Source organism: Chelonoidis abingdonii, chromosome 7 (assembly GCF_003597395.2).
Source record: "Chelonoidis abingdonii isolate Lonesome George chromosome 7, CheloAbing_2.0, whole genome shotgun sequence".
Lineage (NCBI taxonomy): Eukaryota > Metazoa > Chordata > Testudines > Testudinidae > Chelonoidis > Chelonoidis abingdonii.
Window position 1 is genome coordinate 6,807,396 of NC_133775.1, and position 22,926 is coordinate 6,830,321.

At 44.1% G+C, this 22,926-nt stretch overlaps 1 protein-coding gene across 5 annotated transcripts; it reads right to left on the reverse strand.

Moving 5' to 3' along the window:
- Positions 1–2,524: 2,524 nt before the first annotated feature.
- Positions 2,525–22,371, reverse strand: TAL1 (TAL bHLH transcription factor 1, erythroid differentiation factor). Of its 5 annotated transcripts, none has more exons than XM_075067591.1 (4): positions 22,283–22,371; positions 14,083–14,502; positions 12,597–12,688; positions 2,525–6,107 (listed from the first exon to the last, which is right to left on the reverse strand). In XM_075067591.1, the coding sequence occupies exons 2-4, from the start codon at positions 14,496–14,498 to the stop codon at positions 5,689–5,691; spliced, it is 927 nt and encodes a 308-aa protein (XP_074923692.1). In that variant the 5' UTR covers positions 14,499–14,502; positions 22,283–22,371; the 3' UTR covers positions 2,525–5,688. The 5 variants fall into 5 exon arrangements, with proteins under 5 accessions (XP_074923692.1, XP_032660900.1, XP_074923691.1 ...); XM_032805009.2 differs by lacking the exon at positions 22,283–22,371 and adding an exon at positions 19,380–19,546; XM_075067590.1 differs by lacking the exon at positions 22,283–22,371 and adding an exon at positions 17,933–19,334.
- Between the last annotated feature and the right edge of the window lie 555 nt (positions 22,372–22,926).

Below are 22,926 nucleotides of genomic sequence, written 5' to 3' on the forward strand. Positions count from 1 at the left end.
AGGTCTACAAAAGTGTGACTGGTGTGGAGAATGTGTATTAGACAATGTTATTGATCCCTTCATATAACACAAGAACCAGGGGTCACCCCATGAAATTAATTGGCAGCAGGTTTAAAACAAACAAAAGGAAATATTTCTTCACACAATGGACAGTCAACCTGTGGAACTCCTCGCCAGGGGATGGTGTGAAGCCAAAAGAATTAGATAAGTCCATGGAGAATAGGTCCACCAGTGGCTATGCTAAGACGGTCAGGGACATAACTCCGTGGTCCGGGTGTTCTTAAGTCTCAACCTGTTAGAAGCTGGGACTGGATGACAGAGGTGGATCACTCTAAATTGCCCTTTTCTGTTCATTCCCTGTGAAGCACTGACCACGCTTAGACAGCAGGATACTGGGCTAGATGGATCATTGATCGGACCCAGTATAGCTGTTTTTACACACACACACACAGACACACACAGACTCAATAATTGTAGGTAACTTAGTTTGTAAGTAAGTGCTGTAGGGTCTCTCATTTAAAAAGTATTTATTTCTACACGTCTCTTGATAATGATCTATTTTAAAAAGCAATTACCCTCCTCACGTATTAAAGCATTTCTAAAAGTTAACTTTGTTTAAATGGAAACTCAGTTCATTATGCAAAGTAATGCACATTGGGAAACATAATCCTAACTATACATATACAATTATGGGGTCTAAATTAGCTGTTACCACTCAAGAAAGAGATCTTGGAGTCACTGTGGATAGTTCTCTGAAAACATCCGCTCAATGTGCAGCGGCAGTCAAAAAAGCAAACAGAATGTTGAGAATCATTAAGAAAGGAACAGATAATAAGACAGAAAATATCATATTGCCTCTATATAAATCTATGATACGCCCACACCTTGAATACTGCATGCAGATGTGGTTGCCCCATCTTAAAAAAGATATATTGGAATTGAAAAAGGTACAGAGAAGGGCAACAAAAATGACTAGGGTATGGAACAGCTTCCATATGAGGAGAGATTAATAATAGTAGGACTTTTCATCTTGGAAAAGAGACGACTGAAGGGGATATGATAGAGGTCTATAAAATCATGACTGGTGAGGATAAAGTACATAAGGAAGTGTTATTTACTCCTTCTCATAACACAAGAACTAGAGGTCACCAAATGAAATTAATAGGCAGCAGGTTTAAAACAAAGAAAAGGAAGTATCTTTTCACACAACACACAGTCAGTCTGCAGAACTCCTCACCAGAGGATGTTGTGAAGGCCAAAACTATAACAGGGTTTAAAAAATAACTTGATAAATTCCTGGAGGATAGGTCCATCAATGGCTATTAGCCAGGATGGGCAGAGATGGTGTCTATTTGCCAGAAGCTGGGAATGGGCGACACAGGATGGATCACTTGAGGATGACCTGTTCTGTTCATCCCCTTTGGGGCACCTGGAATTGGGCACTGTTGGAAGACAGGATACTGGGCTAGATAGACCTGTGGTCGGACCCAATATGGCCGTTCTTATGTTCTTCTGTTCTCTCCACTGAGCCCTCATCTCAGAGACTTGAGTATAGGATGGAAACACCATTTTCTCCATTGTAAAAATGTCAGTTTGTTTCATAAATAAGTGGTGAGCCCAGATGTGAAGGGGGAATTCTTTTCCCCCATGGGAACATTTAGCAGTCAAGCAACACAGCTAATTTGCTCTTCGTCACAATGGCCATGTTTGAAATGAGCACATTAAACAGGAGGGCTCCCTTAACACCTTCCCCCTTCCTATTATCCTTATTTCTTTCACTTTTAATTTAATTCTTTCTCTATGTGTAGGATTTCTCCCCTTCTGTGCTCCTGCTAAGAGACACAAAATATTTAACATCGGAGTTGGCTGAATCCTGGAAGTTAGAAATAGTACAATAATACCTACTACTTATATAGCACTTTTCATCTTCAGATATCAAAGCACAGTACAAAGAAAGTCAGTATTATTAATTCCTGGTGGGAAAACTGAGGCACAGGACAGAGCTGGGATTGGAACCCAGGTCTCCTCAACCCCAGGTCAGTGTCCGAGTCACTTGTGTCCAGTGTGTTGCACTTAAATGTATCATGATGACCACCACAACTAATCGCATGAGTCTCCATGTTGCCAACTTTCATGTGTCTCATGATGTTTGGCGTTTTTCCTAAATCCCCAGCTCTTGGAATCAAGAGGCGGCAAGAGAATCTCAGCTTTTATTTTTGAAAATAAGTGAAATTTCTAGCCCTGCTGGTTGCAGAGAAGAGCTGGAAAAGGCAGAGAAAAGGAACGTGTTTTATTATTGTTAAAAGGATCTCACGATTTTTAAGTCCATCTTGCCTTTTATTTTTTTAAAGCTACACTCATCCTTGAGGTAGGCAATACTGGACTCCCTCCGACTTGAGCTAAAGAGACTGCAGTCGACTCCCACCTTCTGTTATAACACCCACTGACATCCGGTTGCAGTTACAGCTCATGAAAATGGAAGGGGAAAATACTGAATGACAAGCATTAAATAAAGCACAGAGGCTGACTTGTAAAACTTTATTTAGAAATATTCTCGATATATTCATTATATATATATATTTATATATACACACACATTACAACAAATGTGTTTTCTAAATAGCACATCCACAGTGGGTTGCCTAATCGGCTTTACAAAGATAATAAGGGTACCAGGGCTGGTTACTTAACTTCTGCAGAAAAATGCAGAAACCAAAGGAATTTTAAAAAGGAAAAGAAAAGAACTCGTCACAGAGTACAACATTGACTGAAAGTGCTGATTCCAAACATAAATGGGATGATGTTATATACACCAAGACATAGAGCAGGCAGAAGAGACGGAGAATTAGGAGCTGTACCATTCAAATCACAATTAAAGTACAACTATACATACCTCAGATATACTTAAGCCGTATTCTGCTAAGAGGCTACAAATACACGTGCTTTGTAAAAGGATTATCAGTTGTACCATTTTTGTCTTCCTTTCAGATACAAAAAAAAGGGGGGGAAGGGGGATTTCTAACATTTGAAATGACTTGTCTTGGAATATCCATCCAAAAAGGGGTAAAATGTCATTATTTCAATCCCTTAAAAAAAAGGAACAAGCCTTCATCTTCCTAACAAAATTTCTCTCCCTCCTTCCCCAGAAACTACTGAGCCCCTGATCTTGCAAAGTGATGAGCGCCCCCTGCAGGAGCTAAGAGTCCTCAGCATCTCTCAGGCTCAGGTTCCAATTTCTTACCCCACTATATAGTTCCCTCCATCACAGAAAGCGTCCCTGACCAGTGTCTGAGTTGAAGTCAGTGACAACTCCCTTTGGAGCAAGGTCTGGCCTTTAAATAAGACCAGATGGTGAAAATGACCCTGACTAATGCCCACATAATGTAAGTCTCAACTGAACCCCATTTGAGGACTTTATATGTGCGATGCACTGGCCCTCTGCATAGGAGTGAATTCTAAGACCATTTACGGGAATGGGATCACCCTAAAATATCAGTGGGGAACTCAGAGCATCCTCCTAAATATACCCCCACACAACACCAAGAGAACCCAGCCTCGCTCATATTATTTCCAAGATAGTATCGACCGATTTTCATAAACAGGCATTGAAAAAAGGAAGTGACTGTACCCTGAAGTAAAATTGGGACAACCTGTCTTTCCAATACGCAAACTAATGGCTATAAATGCTCACACGTGGAAATATCTGCATCGCCTTGTACCTCAACACCTACGATAAATAAGAGATAGGGTTGTATGAAGTGTACTCATCTAGTGATTTTCCCTTACAAAGAAGGGGACTTTCCAGCGTCATGTGGATTTTTCTGAATCTCTGTCGAGCAAGTGGATAATGAGATTGTTTGTTTCTGGTGTGATTGCTCCATCAAGCATTAGCAAGTGGGAAAAAGAGAGAGTCCTATGTAGGTTCTGCTGTTCATGAGATACACAGGGTCTAGCTCCTCAGCCTGTGTAAACTGACTTAGTATGGGAGTCAATGGAATGACTCTGATTTGCACTAGATGAGAATCTAGGCCACGTTTTTTAAGTCCTTCGATGGATGTCTCCAGTTGGAGGATAATTTCTGTTTTAAAGTGATCTGGTTGTATGTGGCCACCAACTTACAGTATGTCTGCATGCCTGGGAATTGCTGTATGCAAAAGCACTGAATCTCAGGCTACATCTACACTACCCACCAGATCAGCGGGTAGCCATCGATCTATCGGGGATTGATTCATTGCATGTAGTGTAGACGTGATAAATTGATCCCCGATCGCTCTCCCATCGACTGCTGTACTCCAGCTCGGTGACAGGCAGAAGCAAATTTGACAGGGGGAGCCGTGGCAATCGACCCAGTGCCGTGAGGATGCAAGGTAAGTCAAACTAAGATATGTTGACTTCAGCTACGCTATTCTCATAGCTGAAGTTGCGTACCTTAGGTCGATCCCCCCACCCCCCAAGTGTAGACCAGGCCTTAGTGTAAATCTACATAGCAAGAACAAACCTGTGGCTGTGAGTCTCAGAGTCCAGGTCAACTGCTTTGCTTCTGAGAACTCTTAGAGATGGCCACATCCTTGTGTAGACAAGGCTCCAGTAGAAGTCTTAAGTAGACAAAGTGTCAGGATCAAACCGGGGGACTAATGAACAGACTGGGGAGCAGGGGGGGAGAGAGTAAGTGAAAAAAACATCCTTTCCAAATGGGTAAAACCCAACAATTCAAAGCACATAATTAAATCTCTTTTATATCCCTTCTACACACACACAATTTGTTATTCCATCCCTGCCTTTGTTTTAAACAAAAATACCAGGATAACAATTGCAAGGAAAATTCCCGCTCATCCATACTGAAATGTGTAATCCTTGGGTGACGTCATGTCCCCACTGAAGCCAATGATGAGATTCCCGTAGACTTCAACAGGGCCAGGATTTCAGCCATTGCACAATAGTTGGGAGGGGAGAGAGAAGGAAACATCTATGTACCTTTTCTTTCAGTGGATACTGCATGACGGTTATTAAACAGAAGAAATTCCACATCATAAATACAACACCTCAAACAATACAAAGTTAGGCTAAGGTTTGGGGGTTTTTTGAAAAAAAAAAAGTCTCTTTCCTTGTAATAGTTCTTTAGTGGGAGGCATTTTTCAGCTCTTTAAAAAGGTAAAGTCAAAAGCTCTTGGACAACAAGAAGGCATTGTCCTAACTTCCACACCGACAAGTTGCATATACGTCATTAGAATAGTTTGGAGAGATGCTGCAGAACTGTTAGAGATTTTGGTAGCTTCCAAGTGCCACATGCAAATGGAAGGAACACGTAGCTTCCATTGGCAGTGAAAGAGGGAGTTGCTGCCTGTTTCTGAGCCATGATTATTCTGTTTCAAGAGACCATTATCAAATCACTTGATATTGAGGAGGCGTCAGCAATGTTCCCTCCCCCCATCCAGTATTACATCCATGAACAATATGTACAATAAGATGACTTTCATCTCCATCCGATCAAGTACCTAAATGTTGAATGTCCACTTGATTTGGTCTTGTTCTCCATCAACTTGCTGTCCTTTTAGTTCAGGGATTGTGACCTTTAGAAATATTCTTTCTGGAGATGTAGAGTTGGGAAAATACAGTGTAATTCCAAGACCTAGAGACTTAGGGTTTACTTTTCCCTCCTTTGTGTTTTAAGAGGGATCTGTAAGGTCGTCATCGCTGGGCATTGCCTTCTACAGGAAGAATGGAGTGATGAAGACTCCTCGTATGCTTTGAATCTAATGTTTCATGTTCTTCTGTGAAGCTGTCGGGGCTCCCTGCTCCATCTAAAGAGCTTCCACAGCTAGAATTTGGAGACAACATGTCCTGCAGGAGATCCTCTTGGACTATCCCAGTGTCTTTGTTCACTTTGCTCCTTTGGTTTCCTTCTTCTTCCTGGTCATTAAGCAGTTTGGCCAGGAAGTTGATGTATTTCATAGCCAAACGTAAAATTTCATTCTTGCTCAGTTTTTTATCAGGTGGGTGGGTCGGAATGAGTTTACGAAGCTCTGCAAATGCACCGTTGACATTCTGTTGTCTCCACCTTTCCCGGCTATTGGTAAAAATACGGCGGACCACTTTTGTATGAGGACCTGAAATTACAATAGTGCATGATTAGGGGAGCCATTAAACAGATTATTTATCATTTCACTTAATGGTCAAAATTTCCCAGTGTGACTGACTAACTTTAGGCACCTACTTCCCTAGGTAGGCATCTCAACAGAAGTGGTCTGTTTTTTTAGAATTGCCACAACTTCCGTTCAAGCCAATGGGAACTGAAAATTTTGATACAAACCCAAAGCTGGTAGGGAGCTTAAAGCTGTTACGTGTCCATACGTGAAATGAGTTGCTGGTACTCAGACCAATTCCTTGGGAACAGGTAGCCACATTACAAAACCAGCGTCTCTCCCCCACAGAAATAAAACCCAACTCTTAAACCAAACAAACAAAAATGAGTGCCTCTGTTGGAATTCTGAATGGAGACCAGGAACCAAATCATCCTGGAACTGCCCTACCAGTTTTAGAAGCTTTCCCATCAGGTCAGCATTGTGGAGCATTGGCAAAGCAGCTGGAGCACCTTACAATGATGCGGTCGCTGACCATGCTTTTCCTGTCCTGTGGATACCCTCAACCTGATTCTATTTTGATTTACTTTTGTCGGAGGGGAAACAACAATAACATACTGCTGTTAATTTAGCCTGGCCAGCAGTGACTCCATTCAAAATTGCTAGTTTTACCCGATGGCCAGTTTTAGAATGAGTGTGTTAACCTAAAACAGGTAACATCCCAGAAGACCAGGTAGACAGCAACATTGACAGTGTGTTCTCCTTTCAATGTGTGAACATAACGCCGACTGCCATTGGTGGGGGGCTGTATGCATGGAGGGGAAAGATTGATCAGTGGGTCCTGCCATGCATAAGATCCAGGTTAGAGTGCAGTCTCAGCATCCCATTTCCCTGGACCAGTGGAAGCATGTACAAGTGGGCATTCATTCCAACTATTGGACAGTGCAACTTCTACCCAAATAGTACCCACATAGTATATTAGTATCATTATTACATATTTGCTTTCCATAAATCGTTATTGAGGGGGCCTAGCAGCAGACCTCATGAGCCTCTGGAAGGGTTGCCATGGCAAAAACCACTCTAAAGACGAGAGATGTGCCTGGAAAAGCACAGCACCAAGGACAAATGTATGTGTAATATCGATGGGGGTGACACTGAATGACAGATCTCATGACCTTGTACAGACACATGACCACACGCTAATCTCTTGAAATCCCTTGTCTGATTACTGCATCATGGTGGGAATAAGTCACTGACCAATATGCACCTGCCGGTGGTCAGTTGTTTAGACTGCCCAGTGTTCCATCATCACCCAATATTTGTGCCTACCAGTGGGACACTTTGGCTTTAGCCATGTGCCCACTGCACTGTGCGTGTTTTGGTTGTTAACATGCACATGGACTCCTGGGCTGGGGAGTTCAGCTATAGCAAATGGATAATAGACCACGTGCTCTGAAGCTCACTTACAATATTGTTGCAACATACTAGTAAAATGTGGCTGCCTCCTGATAAATCTACCCTGAAGATCAGAAAAGACAGAAATCCCAGATGCTAGGAAATGAAATGCTGGCTGGGGAAAAGAAAACACTGACACATGATGTGTTGCGAGAAAAATCCATTCCATGGGCTTTGCAATTGGAAACACTTCTAAGCAACCACAGTCATTGCTGCAACAGAGTCAAGCTACTGGCCCCTCCAAACCAAATCAGCTACGTATAAGCAAATAGACACATCTCAGTCACATTACCAGGAGCTGCATAGTTGAAATGCACAATAGTCCCTTTCCCCTCCCCACCGTTAAAAATAAATCCACCCAAAATAACAACAAGAACAATCACAGAAAATGGGAAGGACTGAGGTCCATCACTGCCCACCCCAGCTTCCCCCCTCCCCTGCATACGCAGGAAATTGATCGTGTGGGATACGCCCACCTGATCCTAACAGATGCTCAATGCTCCAGAGGAAGGCGAAAAAGCCGAGGTGTCTGCTAATGTGCCGTGGGGGGAAAATGTCCTTCCCGACCCCAAATCTGGTGATCAACCTGTGCATGAGAGCAAGAATCACCATGATTAAGTAAAAATTTAATTCTGCAATTTTCAAGTTTTCTTAGGCCTCCATCCCTGTAGCATCTAAGCACTTCACAAGCATGAATGAATTTACCCTCCTGATTGCCCTGGGAGGTCAGAAGCACTCTCAGCCCCATTGTACAGATGGAAAGGAGAAGCTCAGAGAGATCAAAGTGACCTGCCCAAGGTCACAATGGGAGTTGCTGGCAGAGCCAGGACTAAAACCCACATCTCCACAATCCCAGTCAAGCACCTAAGCCATGAGACCATTCTTCCACTCCCAAAGAGCACCACAACTGAGCATTTAAATGCAGTTGTAAGATCTTAATGACAGGGACTGGTTCTTACTCTGGATTTGTACATCACCCTGAACACAGGTCCCCAATGCCAGGTGGGGTGTCCAGGCAATACCATGACCCAAATAACAACAATAGCAGGGCAATTTGCACTGCTAGCCTATCATTAAAGATCTCTCAGGGTATGATTATGCTGCACATTAAGCCCAGGGTCTGACTCAGGTTTAAGCCCATGGCCCTTTTCCATCTACGTGCAAATCAGTCTGGCTTGGATCAGCAAGCACTCAGGAACTGGGGCCTTCTAGGACCCTGCTAGGGGGGTGGGCCAGAGGCCGATTCCTGCTGGGACTCAGGTCCAAGCCTTGTCATTTTGCACTGTGGACACAGCTCAAGCTGCAGACCTTGCAGAATGCGTGTACTGGCAGCCCAGCTGTGAGGCCTAGGTCCAGCAATTGCAAAGCCAGGTTTACAATGCAGTCTGGACACTCAAGCATGAGCATGAGTGTGGAAACACCAAGTGCAGCTCCCACAGAGCTAGGTTTACAACGCAGTGTAGACATAACCTCAGCATTCCTGTTACAAAGCACAATTCCAAGACTCAAACAGACTCCCTTGAGCTTAAAAAAAATAGCAAGAAACATGGAAATCAGATTCTCATGCAGAGAGGGTTTTGTTTAATATTACAAAATCTCTTTTGTTGCTTTTGAATTTGAGTGGGAAAATATTAGAGATCACTAGCCTAACAAAAAATTTAAAATAACCAAGGGTCCAATCTTGCATGCACAGAATAACCATTGAGTTCGCTGGTGCCCCTAAGGAATTCATTCATAAATTTTTAAAAATGCTGTGATTATCTAAGATGACATCAGGCATAACGCAGACTGTAGAATTTCACCCCGATTCCTGCATTGACATCAGACACAATGCAGGTGTAGAATTTCATCTCTGGATTCCTGCATTGAACCCAGTAACTATGGTTGAACGGAAGCATATCTTTTAGAAAAACAGTCATCCTTTCTTGATTTAAAGATTTTAAGTGATGGATAACACAGGATGCTTTGTGGATAGGTCGTGAAAAACGGAGGTGTTCTTCTAAATGAAATTTATCCGGTAAGTATTTCGGAAGATTGAATAGGGCTTTCTCCATAATTTATTAAATATAATAAAAATCAAAAGGAGAAGCAGAAGACATTTTTCAAAATCCCAACAGAATTTTTTTGCAAACAGTTTTCAAAACTTTTTGTGAACATTATGTATTTATTTGTTTTGCAGCTGGCTTGGAGAGCGGTCAAAACATTTTAACACTTCGACAAAATGTTTTCACGAAAAAGGATTTTGATTGGAGTTACTTTTGGGGCTTCCCAACTCTCCCTCTCTGAAGCAGTTCAGCTTGTGCAGTTCAGGGCTGAGCCCTGTAGGGGTGAACATGAAGGCTGGGAGAAAGCCAGGAAGCCGGGTGGTTTGTTACTCATGATCCAATAAGCTAAGTAGAGCAGGCATTGCAGGCGGGGGAGCCAGTGAAAAATCTGCCCAGCTGACATCAGGAGCTACTGAGACTCTGCTTGCAATAGATATTGTTGTCTTAGAATCTTCAGACATATTTCTGGGTCAGTGACTGGCCTGTCTGCTATCAGTTTCTTCTAAGTGCAGGTTTTAAACAGGCGAGATTAAGCCACTATTCTGGTTGGCAGAGGAAGCAACTGAAAGGCCTAAAATTGACCACCATACTCTCATTTCTGTACCTCACTGATGCGCTATCCAGTCCCCTGCCTCTGTGAATGCCAATTCTCCACCTGCTCATTCTGGTTTGATCTTAAATCGAACTGACTTGCAAAGCTTGACAGCTGCCATTGATCCAAAAACTGAAATTTGCATACCTACATTGCCCCTATTTTAGGAGAAACAGTCCAGGCCTATTTTGCCATTCTATGTCCCAAAGACCACTCCTAGTTTAATGTCTCTGTTTCTCCCCTCAAATGCCCCATGTTGCAAATCTTGTCAGATATGAAATACTCCTTGACAGATGAACCACAACCTTTCTGAAGACATTACACTTTCTTGTATCAGCTGCAGTTCATTGATGTCAGTGGAAGTTGCATGGTCATGTTTAGGGGCACAATTTTGCCCTATTTACTTGACTTGCTAAATATAAATTTGATCCCAAACCCCTTGGAATCTTTCCACTGACTGGAGTGGGCTTTCGATCAGGCCCTCTGGGCCTGCAAACACTCACTCATGTAACTTTAAGGTTATTCACATGCATAAGTGTTTGCAGGCTCAGGGTCCCAATCTGCTCCCTGAGATACACTCTCCAAAATTATCCTAGTTCAATGGCCTGATCTGGCAAATACTTAATCAACCAATTTGAGATGCACAGGATCAGGCCCAATGATTATACCTAAAACATTATCTAGTAAATACATATTCAGTTTTCTTTCAAATACATTTATATGTGTACTGCTCATCTAAACAGTTATTGAGTGTATTATATATGAGTAAAACTTCACATCTAAGCTAAAAACAAGTGAACTCTGCGGTAAGGTTAAAACTCTTGCTCAGACTCTAATGACATTGATACACACTTGTGTTTTTATCTGTCAGCCTTAATTATTACTTATATAATGGTAGAACCTAAAGGCCCCAACCAAGATACGGACCCTATTCTGCTAGGTGCTGTGCAGAAACATGGCGAGAGACAGTCCCTGCCCCAATCAGCTTACAATATAAATGGACAAACAGACAGAGGATGGAGGGAAAGGGAATAACATCAATGCAGTGAGCCTGGAGTGATGTTTTGCAAGCATTGTGTTAGCCTCACCATTTTCTTTTGAAACGTGGAGGACTGGGGTTTTATTTGGATAGGTTAGCGAAAAAGAAAGAAAAATGAAGGTAACTGAATTTCCAGGCTTTTGTGGATTTCAATGTTTTCTCATTTAAAATGCATTTTCTTTTTATCCTTTCATCTCATTTATATAGACATCTGTCACCATGGAGAGCTTTAGGCTTTGATTTAAAAACCAAGGACCTTTGACTGGAAACATACACACATAGGAGTGTTTACTCACACAGCCATTCCCACTGAAACCAATAGGACTGTGCAGGGGCAGGCAGTGAGATAGTATCCTAGGCTTTTTAATTCCTTCTGTACTTTGAAGGATTTTTAAAAATACATTATAAACTCTGGGTCATCAGTCTGGAAGCAGAACCGGTCAATTTCAAAGGAGAATTCTGCTTCAGAGCTTCTGGCACAAGGCAAGCCTCTATATATGGTGACTCGCTGACGTATTTTTGCAATTACTGCACCTCGGAAGAATGGCTCCAGTTCAGCAAAGCACTCAAGCATGTATACAAGTCTCTCTCGCTACAATGGGATTTAGGCCTGGTCTCCACTTAAAACTTATACTGGTATAGCTATGTCAGTTAGGGCCAGGGGTGAAAAACCCACATTCCCTAGACAATGTAGCTATGCTGATAAAACCCCCCGTGTGCATGCAGCTATGCTGACAGAGGACCACTTCGGTCAGCATAGCTAACGCTGTTCAGGAAGGCGGCGTTCCTGCACTGGCAGAAAAACCCCTTCTGTTTTGTACACTTTATCTACACTAGGGGGTTAGGCCAGCATGGGCTCTGTAGACATAGCCTTAAACAAGAGCTAAGTGGTTTGCAGAACAGGGATGGAATTAAACACCTGCTAGAGTGCATTGCTGAACTGGGGCAATATTATTAAGTCCTTCATCATCAGACTGGTTACCAGATGGAGCAGGAAATATTGGTTCCATTATCCAGGAGTCAAGACCAGGGCAGGAGCATGCTATCAGACAGTAGGAGTGATGTCATCCTCTCCCTCATCCTTTTAGTGCTTTGTATTTTATCCCAACACATGTTGGTCTAAGCAACCTTCCCACGGGAGGGATGGGATAGAATAGGATAGCTCAGTGGTTTGAGCATTAGCCTGCTAAACCCAGGGTTATGAGCCCAATCCTTGGGGACACCATTTAGGGATCTAGGACATTAATCTGTCAGAGGGTTGGACTAGATAGATGACCTCCTGAGGTCCATTCCAACCTTGATATTCTATGTCACCAACATTAAGCACCATCTACACCTCTTTGCACTTGATATACACCATCAGGGGCAGAATAAAAGATTCTCACCATCACTGATCTCCACTTCATAAGGAGATGGTCTTCTTTTCATTCTGTTGTTGTTGTACATTGAGAAGCTGTCTGGCTCTCCAAAAAACCCACTGCAAACAAGGTCCAAAGAAAAAGTTAGAAAAAAAATGAGGAAAACACACAGACACACTTCATGAAGTGTTCTCCCTTGTCACCAGGGTTCTTTGAGATGGACTCTGCACATTTCCGCTCCTGGGAAGCACCATGGGCATCTGTGCAGCAGCCACTTGAAGAAGAACTATTAGATATTATAGGCCAGATCTTCAGCTGGTGTAAATCAGCATAGCTCCACTGACATCAAAGGGACTTTCAAATCTATCGAGCTATGCCAGTTGATACCAGCTGAGGATATATGTATGCACTTGTGTGTACAGATATATATACACATATACACATTATACATATACACATTATACATACACTTACATATGCAGCACAACAGACATCTGTCTTAAGTAACCAGGATAAAAATCTGTAGGTCTTCCAATCAATGTGATAGAATTCTAATACATTTATGTGCACTTTCTGGCATGTCTTTTCAGACAGGGGGCTACCTGATCTCTGGAACAGGTTTCTCGAGATGATATATAACACACATATGCTAAACTACTATTAATTTGTATTGAATGAGAGAAAATGGAATTGAATTGCATTATATAACTGCATTGTAGGGTGTATGTATATTCATTTACACACACTACATACAATGCCTATTCTGAAGCAATCTCTTCCCACTGTCATGATTATTTGTAGGGTCGCACACATCTCACCCGTGCAAAGAGCTGAGAGATTTCTTCAAGGAACCAAAAAAATTGCCCATTAGATAAATATAGCACTGGCTACGTTTACACCTTTGCATTTAAAATATTACATTTTAATATGATTTTAACGTATGCAGTATATATATAAAAATTACCCTTGTTCAAGGGCTACAACAGGTGTTTTGCTTTGCAAAATTACATACATATAAACTCCCCCACAATTATCCACACACAAATATTGCATGCCCGGATAGAGAAAGGTTCCTTTGCCAGACAACCTCCTGTCCTTATGAACTTCAGGTTTTATGATAGATAGATAGATAGATAGATAGATAGATAGATAGATAGATGGGGTGTACAGGGATGGATAGATAGATAGAGGAGGTGTACAGGGATGGGTAGATAGATAGATAGATAGAGGGGGTGTACAGGGATAGATAGATAGATAGATAGATAGAGGAGGTGTACAGGGATAGATAGATAGATGATAGCCACGTGCAGGACAAGAAGACAGAGAGCGGTCGGACAGACAGAAGAAGAGAAAGAATCCTGCAGGTTTCCGAAGAAACGGTACTAAAGACTTCATCTCAGGCGAGGAGAGGGCGCGGATGCTGCTGTGGGACACTAGTGGGGAGACAGCCGGAGCGAGGGCAGCCAGGCAGACGACAGGACGGACGGACTGGGAGATCGGGCAGGGCACGGACCTGTTGATGGCGGCCAGCGGCTGGCCGATGTTGTAGAGCATGGCTCTGCCGGCCGCCGGCAGGGGAAGCGCCGTGGGGCTCAGCTGCACCATGCGGGCGTCGCAGGCGGCCTCGGCCGGGGCTCTGCACGGCTCGGCGCCCGGCGCTCTCTGCATCGCCTCGCCGGGCGCCTCGCGGCCTTTTATGTCCCTGCGCACCAGCTCGATCACCGGCACGGCGGCGGCGGGGGGCCCGGGGGAGGGCCGGCCCGTCTCCTTGGAAACCCCATTGAGCAGCAGCTGGGGCTCTCCTGGGACCTCCATCCCCCCGCGGCTGCTCTCCGGCTCGCTCGTGCCTTCCGCTCCCGGATCGTGCTGCTGGAGGGGCCGGGCATCCCGCGGGTCACTGGGGGGCAGCTCCGCCGGCAGCCGCTCCATCGTCCTGGGGGAGAGAGGAGAGGAGGTGAGGGGGTGGGGGGAGCCCAGGGCACCCCTGCGAGGCGGACAGACCGCCCAGCCGAGCGGGGGGAGAAAGAAAAAGAAAGAAAGAAAGAAAGAAAGATGCTTGGGAGAGGGATGGAAAGAAAGAAAGAAGAAAAGTGGGAGGGAAAAAGAAAGAAAAGGGATAAAAAGAGGGGGAAAGAAGGGGTGAAGGAAAAAAGGAACAGAAAAGAGGTGACCGTGACAGATGTTGACAGTTTGACATCAGCGTCCAGGCAAACACACCGGGGCCGCGAAGGAGCCCATTGTTCCGGCCTGGGAGCCAGGCTCCTGCCGCAATGATTTCGTAGCAGGAGAATTAACCAAACGGTTCTTTGGCTCAGAAGAGGGGAGCACTTAGCTCTTTGTACGGAAGCGCTCGGGCAGCTTCTCCGCCAGTGCAGGACGAAAAATGAAATCCTGGCCCCTTTCAAGTCAATGGCAAAAGGCCCCTAGACCTACGTGGAGCCAGAATTTCACCCAGTCCTTAAACAGATGAGGGTTCACCGGAGCCAGGGGCGGCCAAGAGATGGGCTGGGTGCAATCCCCCAAAGCCCAGGGATCATATTCCTTCCACCGTTAGCCTTAGCTTAATATCTCTGTGCTGCCTGTTTAAGACTCACATTTAATTTTTTCCTTGAGCCAACATTGGCTGTTGCACTGGCAGGTGACTCAGCCACCGCTGGAATCGGTTTCTTTTCTATTAATTTTTTTGCAGTCCAGAGAGAGAGAGAGAATAAACTCCAGGGTCTGAAGACGTGGATGTGATGGTGTTTAAACAGCACATTTTTATCGAAGGGTAAACCGAGAGCTTCGGTCCCCATTAATCCAAGTATTCGTTCATTTCCCCTCCAGGAGCAACAACAAAAATAGAACGAAATGAAACATTATTTTTCGTTTGATTTCAGTTAATGCCGACGAAAGGACAGGGCTAAACAGGCGTTTGTTGGCGAGATTTCCAATGGAAACCCGGTTTTGCTGCTACCGCAGGTTACGCTTTTGAATTCAACCAACCTTCGTGGAAACTATTGATTTGAAGATGAATGCATCGTTGTTACGAGCTCTAAAGAGCATGAAAGAACGTGTCTATTTCTAATTCGAGAACTGTTTAAAGGGGGATTATACTTCTATCTGGACACAGACACACACTGGATAGCAGTATTTACATGTGTGGGTATCCTACATTATATACACACGCATATATACACACATACGCTATAACATGCAGGGCCATTGTGGCGATTAAATTGCATCACAATAAGTTTATATACAAATATATAGCATTATATTATAATCCTTCGCTTTAAACACAGCATTACGTTTGATTGCTTTGACACTGAACCATTGCAATCTAATACACACACATGTAATGTATGTATTTCTCAGCAAAGTCATTGCGATATTTATGTTGTTATACAGGGAGATATAGTTGAAGTATGAAATTCTACTCATGCAACAGAGTGATCACAATGGCTTTGCTGAGAAATATATACGGTGTCTGTATATTTTTATATACACTATATATATATATATAACTTCAACTATATATATAAGGATATAACTATATAACGATATCTCTCTCTCTCTATATATAACTATAACTATATAATTATATATATAACTATCTATCTATATATATTATAATCCCCCCTTATGCGTAAATTAGGCTTGCAATTTGGATATATAAAACTATATATATATATATAAAATCTTGCATGAGGAGAATGTAATACTTAATCTATATACGATGATTGCAATGTTTTGCTGAGAAATATAAGAATTTAGTATTTCCGTGTTAACGTAGTAGAGTATTATACGATAGATAGATAGATAGATAGATAGATAGATAGATAGATAGATAGATAGATAGATAGATAGATAGGCTGTATGTGGATAGACAGAAAAAACAGACAGACTTCCCATTCATTTCAAACGACTAGCTTTGTCTATAACCAGGACGTGGAGTCTGATCAAATGTGACAGCAATGGGAAACAGTTATATTGCTCCAAAACAAATGTCTACTCGGGGCCTATTCTTGAGTAAAGAGAGCAGCATCGGGTTCATTTGATGTTTCCTATTTGGGGGACATATTACACCGTCGGTTTTTGTTTTAAGCAGAATGGCCCGTGGCTTTGGGCCGAAAGACCCCAATCCTGCACCTGTTCTACCTGATCGTATCCAAAATGTGTTAGGTACTTTTGAAGTCAAGTTGTTTAAAAAACAATCTATGGGCTCCTTCTCTATCCATTAGCCAAGGCAGGCAGGAGACAGGACCCATCAGCTGGGCAAGGAGCTGTTTAGTGGCTCGTCTGCCGTCAGACAAACACATGGATGTATCGTTACACAAAACGCATTTAACGCTGTGAAATTATTATTTCCTCCTGAAGTTTGGTTTGGTCATTTCAGGGCTGGGGTAAGTAAAGGGGGCCCAGTGCTTTGCCGAAAGCAGGAGTCTGATCTGATCCCAGACTCGGCTTTTCTAACCTTAATGTCCTTGGGTTTTGCGGGGCTCAGTTAACCAGGTCGTTTGTAGAGAAGACCTGAGAAAATCCCAGGGCGCTGGCACTTTCCCAGCCGCCTCTCCAGAAAGGGGCTGTGGGGATATGGCATCGTGTGAGCCATTAGGCACATCTGTCCTAGTGAAGTAGGAACCCCTCGAGTGGCCTGTTCCAACAAAAGATCTCTCCGGCTCAGGGCTGCCTTCTCCCCTCTCACCTCAAGGATACTCACGACTTGGCAAGGAGGAAGGGAACCCATATCGGAATAACGCAGCTAATTCCCGGGGGCGGGGGGAGATCTCTTGCCCCAGTTCCTTTAGATCAACTGCACATTAAAACCCTGGAGCCAATGAGATCGGCATCAAGATAGCAAACGCTGATAGAAAGGTGTGTAGCTATGGGTGCCGGCCGCACACCCACCCTAGCCAATCAGGACTGGGGGACTGGACCCGAATATCACCCCCCCTTGTGTGTCAGTTGGGCTTGGAATTTGGATATCACGTTAAAAAGTATTGAGTTTCAATGTATATAGGGATGTTTATATTATTCACAGGGTATATAGACAGAAACACTATCTATGCACACTATATTTATTCTCTTTGATTAAATTATAATTATATATACACTCACACATATATATAAATTTATAATTATATATATAATTAAAACACGTTTATAAATATTTGTTTTAATTATATATATAACAAATTTATATTACATGTAACATATATGTAAATATCTTGTTCTTGATATTCATATATTTCTATTAATAAGGGGGTTTAACATGGATGCAAACCCCTTACCAATATAGACTTATAACATAAAGATTTCTCTCTACATATATCCCATCACACACATGGGTCGAAATAAAACAAACGATGTATTTGTATTACCGGACTAGAGCCGAAAACAGGATGTTTGTCTTCAGCTGGCATTTCTCAAACCGATGCCTGCACATTTGCAGACAGGCTATTAAAAGTGCAGGGCCTAGAAATTAAACCTAAAAGCCAGTCGGGGATGAATAGGCAGGTTGAAGCTTTTATATAGTACAGTATTTGTCAGGATTTCTCATTGAAAGTTTGAGATGGGATCCAATCCTGAATATCGGTTATTTTCAGTCTCACCCACACAACAGAAATATTTCCCTCCTGTCGATTCCTATAGCATGAAATTAATCATGAATCAGGACGATTTTTTTTAAAAAAATCCGGTCTTTGTGCCTGCTTAAGGGTTGTAATCCTAAAGGATACATAAACTCCCTGGGTCGAGAGCTCTGCCTAATGTCTGTCTAGTCCACATCTCTCTCCATAAAGTTGCGAAGTGGAAATATTTCATTCTGGGATCTCTTTCAACGAGTTAAACCAGCGTACAATAAACCAAGAAAGAATCAGCAATTTTAAACACATCCTTCCTTTCCCTTCACAAATATACAAGGCGGAATAACAGCGAAACACACAGACAATCACCAACAAGCCATTAGCCAAAGCACCTTATTTTCTGATCATTTCACAAAGCTTTTCCCGAGCCTGTTCAAATGCAATGGCAGAAAATAATAATCGTTTCATTCTCCGAAGGAAGATAAATAAGTAACCCTTCCCAACAGATTTTTCTCTTTGCCTTCATAATATTTCATACTTTTAAAACATCAGCAGAGAACCGGATTGAATTTGTGTCTTTCGGATCGAATTTGCTACTAGAAAGACATGGGGGTGGTGAATCCTATAATTTTAATGTCTTAATTTCCACTTCTCCTGCGTAATTTGTGCTGGTCGTAACCCCGTCCTAGATTCTTTGTTTAGAACTATGGATCTGACGGGAAATTTGTGCCCATTAATCCAAGTATTCGTTCATTTCCCCTCCAGGAGCACCACCGCCAACAAAAACAGAACGAAATAAAACATTATTTTGGAGTTGCTTCTTGCCAGCTAGATTCAAACAGGGCTTTTCCGACGAACTGGCTCCATAGCAAAACCAGATCCCCATGCAAAGGAACAAAACCGACCCTACCCAAACCTATACACCCATATCTATACTTCGCTTCTGCATCTGCCCCGAAGAAAGGGTTGTTAATCCTGCCTTCTCTCTGCAGCATCAAATATCCGGCTGCTTTGGGATCAATTTGCTCAACGAAATTTCCCAAAAAGAAAAAAGATCCGTCCCTTCCCCCCTCGCCTCTACCCATTGAACAACGGAGAATTGTTTTTTAATTTTTGTTGCGCATTATTATATATTGCGCAACAAACGTGAAAATGCTCGCTTTCTCTCCAAAAGGAAGCCCTGGAAACAATGCGCAAAATACAACGCTGTCTCCTTTATATATGCATAGATCTATATACTCACCATTTGCTTTTCATTGGTAAAAGTGAATGGAGCCATTTTGTGGCCTATTCATCGCTGCTATATTTCCCCCCCCCCCCACACACACACCCCTTTCTGTCTCTTACGGTAGTGCTGGGTGGCTTCACTGGAGCAGGATCTAATTCCACATCACGTCCAGTTTCCTATTTAGTATGGAGAACGGAACCCTAGAGCAATGTGGCCAACAGAGATAACGCCCCAGCAATGGCCCGCCTGCCCTGATAAGCTTCTAAACCCATTATTTATGAAATGATTCATTATTATTTGGCAATTTTATCGAAGGAAAGCGGGAACTTCTTGCAGGGATATGCATAGGAATAACTTAGGACTGCTTGCCTTATAGCTTTTTCTGTGTGTATGCTCAGAGGCTCTTAAAAAGACACCGTAGAAAAAAAATAATAAAAAATGCACCATGACTGCCCACATTTGAATAGCAATTCTTTATTTTAGTCCTCCTGGAGGTTATTATGCCCCTGCATTTTTTTGATTAAATATGGAACACCTACTCGGTTCTTAATTAAATTTAATAAGCCAAAATAAATTGCTGGAGATATAGAGGGGGGGGGGAGAGCTGTCTGGGACAATAGGGTAAATAAAGCAAATTGACAGGGAACATTTAAGTAAGATTCCGCCCCCCCCCCAAATTTCTTCACTGCAAGCATAAATGGGGGAGGGGGGATCTCTAGTTTTAATTTAATCTGATCAGCTTTAGGGAGGGGTGGGAAAAGACTCTGCAATCTATGTGGGGCTCGGGGATTTAAAGTGGGGCGGGGAGTGTGTGAGAAATAAACGGTAAATCCTGGGAAATAATCATCCTGAAACCGGGAAAACACAAAAGCCTCTCGGATCGTGCTCCGTCAATGTAGCTGGTCTGTGAAACGTGTGGTGGAAAGGACTAGGGGGAGAGAATCTGATTCTTTAAAACAATAAGCCATGGCTGGAAGAGAATGATCTGCCAAGATAGCAAGTTAGTGCCATTTACAAAGTAGAAGATCAGGTGGAAAACGATCGCCGTCCTTTAAAGTTGGAGGGCAGCAGGGATTTGGGGGGGTATTTTCCCCTATCCTTGAGAAATATATTGGCTTTTTAAATTCTAAACCATGCAATATGCACTGTATCAAGGGGATTGTCTGGGGATTGGTCCTGCTTTGAGCAGGGGGTTGGACTAGATGACCTCCTGGGGTCCCTTCCAACCCTGAGATTCTATGATTCTATGATTAACACAAGGTGAAGAATAAATCTGGATCAATCATGTGGGGAAGGGTCCACACTAGCTTTTTACAAACCTGCTAACTACCTCGATTGAAATACCAATCTATTCACTTTCAGTATTAAAGTGTAGCCCACAGGCCTAGGTCCCACATACACGCGAATGAACCCTACTAATCAACTAATCACCATTACAACACCGAGAGTGACACACAAATAAAACAAAAAACAACTAAGTAAATAACGAAACCAAATATATGATGCCACCCTGGTTTGCCCGGGATTAGATCGTGATTCGGTTGCACATGTGCTGCCTTTTACAATTGCGGAATGGCCAAGCAACCTTCAGGGGAATGACTGCGAAACAGAGTGTGGTGCTGGGGCACTAAACCCCCAACGTTGATTCATTTCCCCCACCCCCCTTGGAACAATGTGGTGGCCGCTTGTATCTCAGCGGTTTTCTGTTTGATCAGCAAAGACACGAGGCAGGGGAGAGTTGATGGCTGTGCCGTGGAGGTCTCTGAGCTGGATCACCGTAGTTAGAAGCTGCCTGGGTTTTACCAGCGGTTATGTGAGGAAAAGACCCACGTTTTTCTCTCTTACCCACCCACATCTACCTGGCAACCTCCCGCTTCCCAGCCCTGAGGGATTTGTCTGCAGGAGGGTTTGGCGTGGGAGCCTGGCTCTTTGCGAGAGATCTCATCACCCGTTTCCTAAAACGCAGCCAGCTTCGTCAATCGTGTGAGGCAGAGAAGGCAAACGCGGTGCCTTGGGCATTTCAGAGCAAAGGATCCAAGGACACGGGGCCACGCAAAGCCACCAGAATCCTGGTCCTTTCACCCCCCCGCAGGCGAGGGACCAGGAAGAGAAAAGATCGGGTTTGGCTGGGGTTTCGCAGGCGCCTTTGCGGCCGATTCTCCTTCCACCCAAAGGCTGGTGTCTCCACGAGAGCCAGTTCTGAGCATTTCGCACTCGGGCAGCAGGGACTCCCCAAAACTCACATACCAGAAAGCGGGGGGACGCCAGGCCGTGCAGGTCAGCGGAACCCAACAACGAACAGCGATTAATTCGTTATTAGCATTACCCACCCCCCAAAGGCGGGGAAGGGAATGGGTGTGAGGGGGGATGTGATCCCCTCTAAGGGAGCCAGGAACCCTGCCAGGAAGCAGGTTCCGCCCCCGAGCTTTTCACTTAGCCTCCTGAGACAGGGGTCTCCCGCTCCTGGGCCCGATCCCGCTAGGCACGAGGCCCCCAGGCTCAACCACAAATCCTGCCCTCCTCCCCCATCCTCTGCTCTTGTCTCCGCCACTGGGCCCTTGAAACTAACCCCCTGAAGGCCCTTTGCTAGCGGTTTAGAAACGCACCCCCCGCCGCCAGGCTCTTGAGCAAGGCAGCTTGCAGAGTGGCACATCGTAAAACACACGCGGGGCTAAACCAAAGGCTGGTTGTTTTCCCACCGGCCACCCCTGCTCTGGCTAGATCCAGATCGATCTCTCTCTCCCTGGCCAGGGGAAGGATGAGCAGAAATTATGTCTCATCTCCCCTCCCCTCCCGTCCCCTCCCCCCCCCCTTCCCTTCATTGCCAACTCCAAGCCGTCCTTTGGGGGCTCCCTGCTTGCACTTGAGCTGCGGTCTCCTCGCGTGGAAATGTTTTAGCCACGTGCCCCCACACACACCTGTACCAACTGCTGAGAGGGGAAGGGAAAAGGGCCCTTGAGCTTCCTTCGTTTCAACTCTCCTGCAGCGGCTTTTCGAGGCCCCGGGGGGGAGAGACGTCCCGGGGCTGGCTGGATTGATGGGTTTCCTGCCCTGCGTTTGATGTGGAGTGTGAATGGGGCGGGGTGGGGGAAGATATGGGGCAGTCACGACTAGCGGAGTCTTTGCTGTGCGTGTTTCCAGCTACATCCAGGAAGCACGATCAGTTTCAGCCCGGCTCCTCTCAGCAACAGGAAGCGTTAAAGATAGAACAGACTGGGCTGGGAGGGGAGATTAGGAAGTCAAGCCCTGTGTGTGCCTCCCGATCCATATAGCCATGGCCCCACTCGCATCCATTGTACCTCATTTCTGTATCACACACTGTATAGATGAACAAGGGGGATCCATCGCCTTACCCCACCTTCAGCAGCCCCGTGCCGTGTTAATGGGATCTGCCTTGGAGAGGTTCATACCAATGCCCCTTTTACTGTAGTTATCATTAAGGTATTCTCTGCAGGGATGGACACCGAGGGTGAAAACAAGGTGGGCTAATGGAAAAGGACCCTCATTTAACAGACCGGGCCTGTATTCTCTACTCTGCCCCAGAGCCAAAGCCCACTGAACT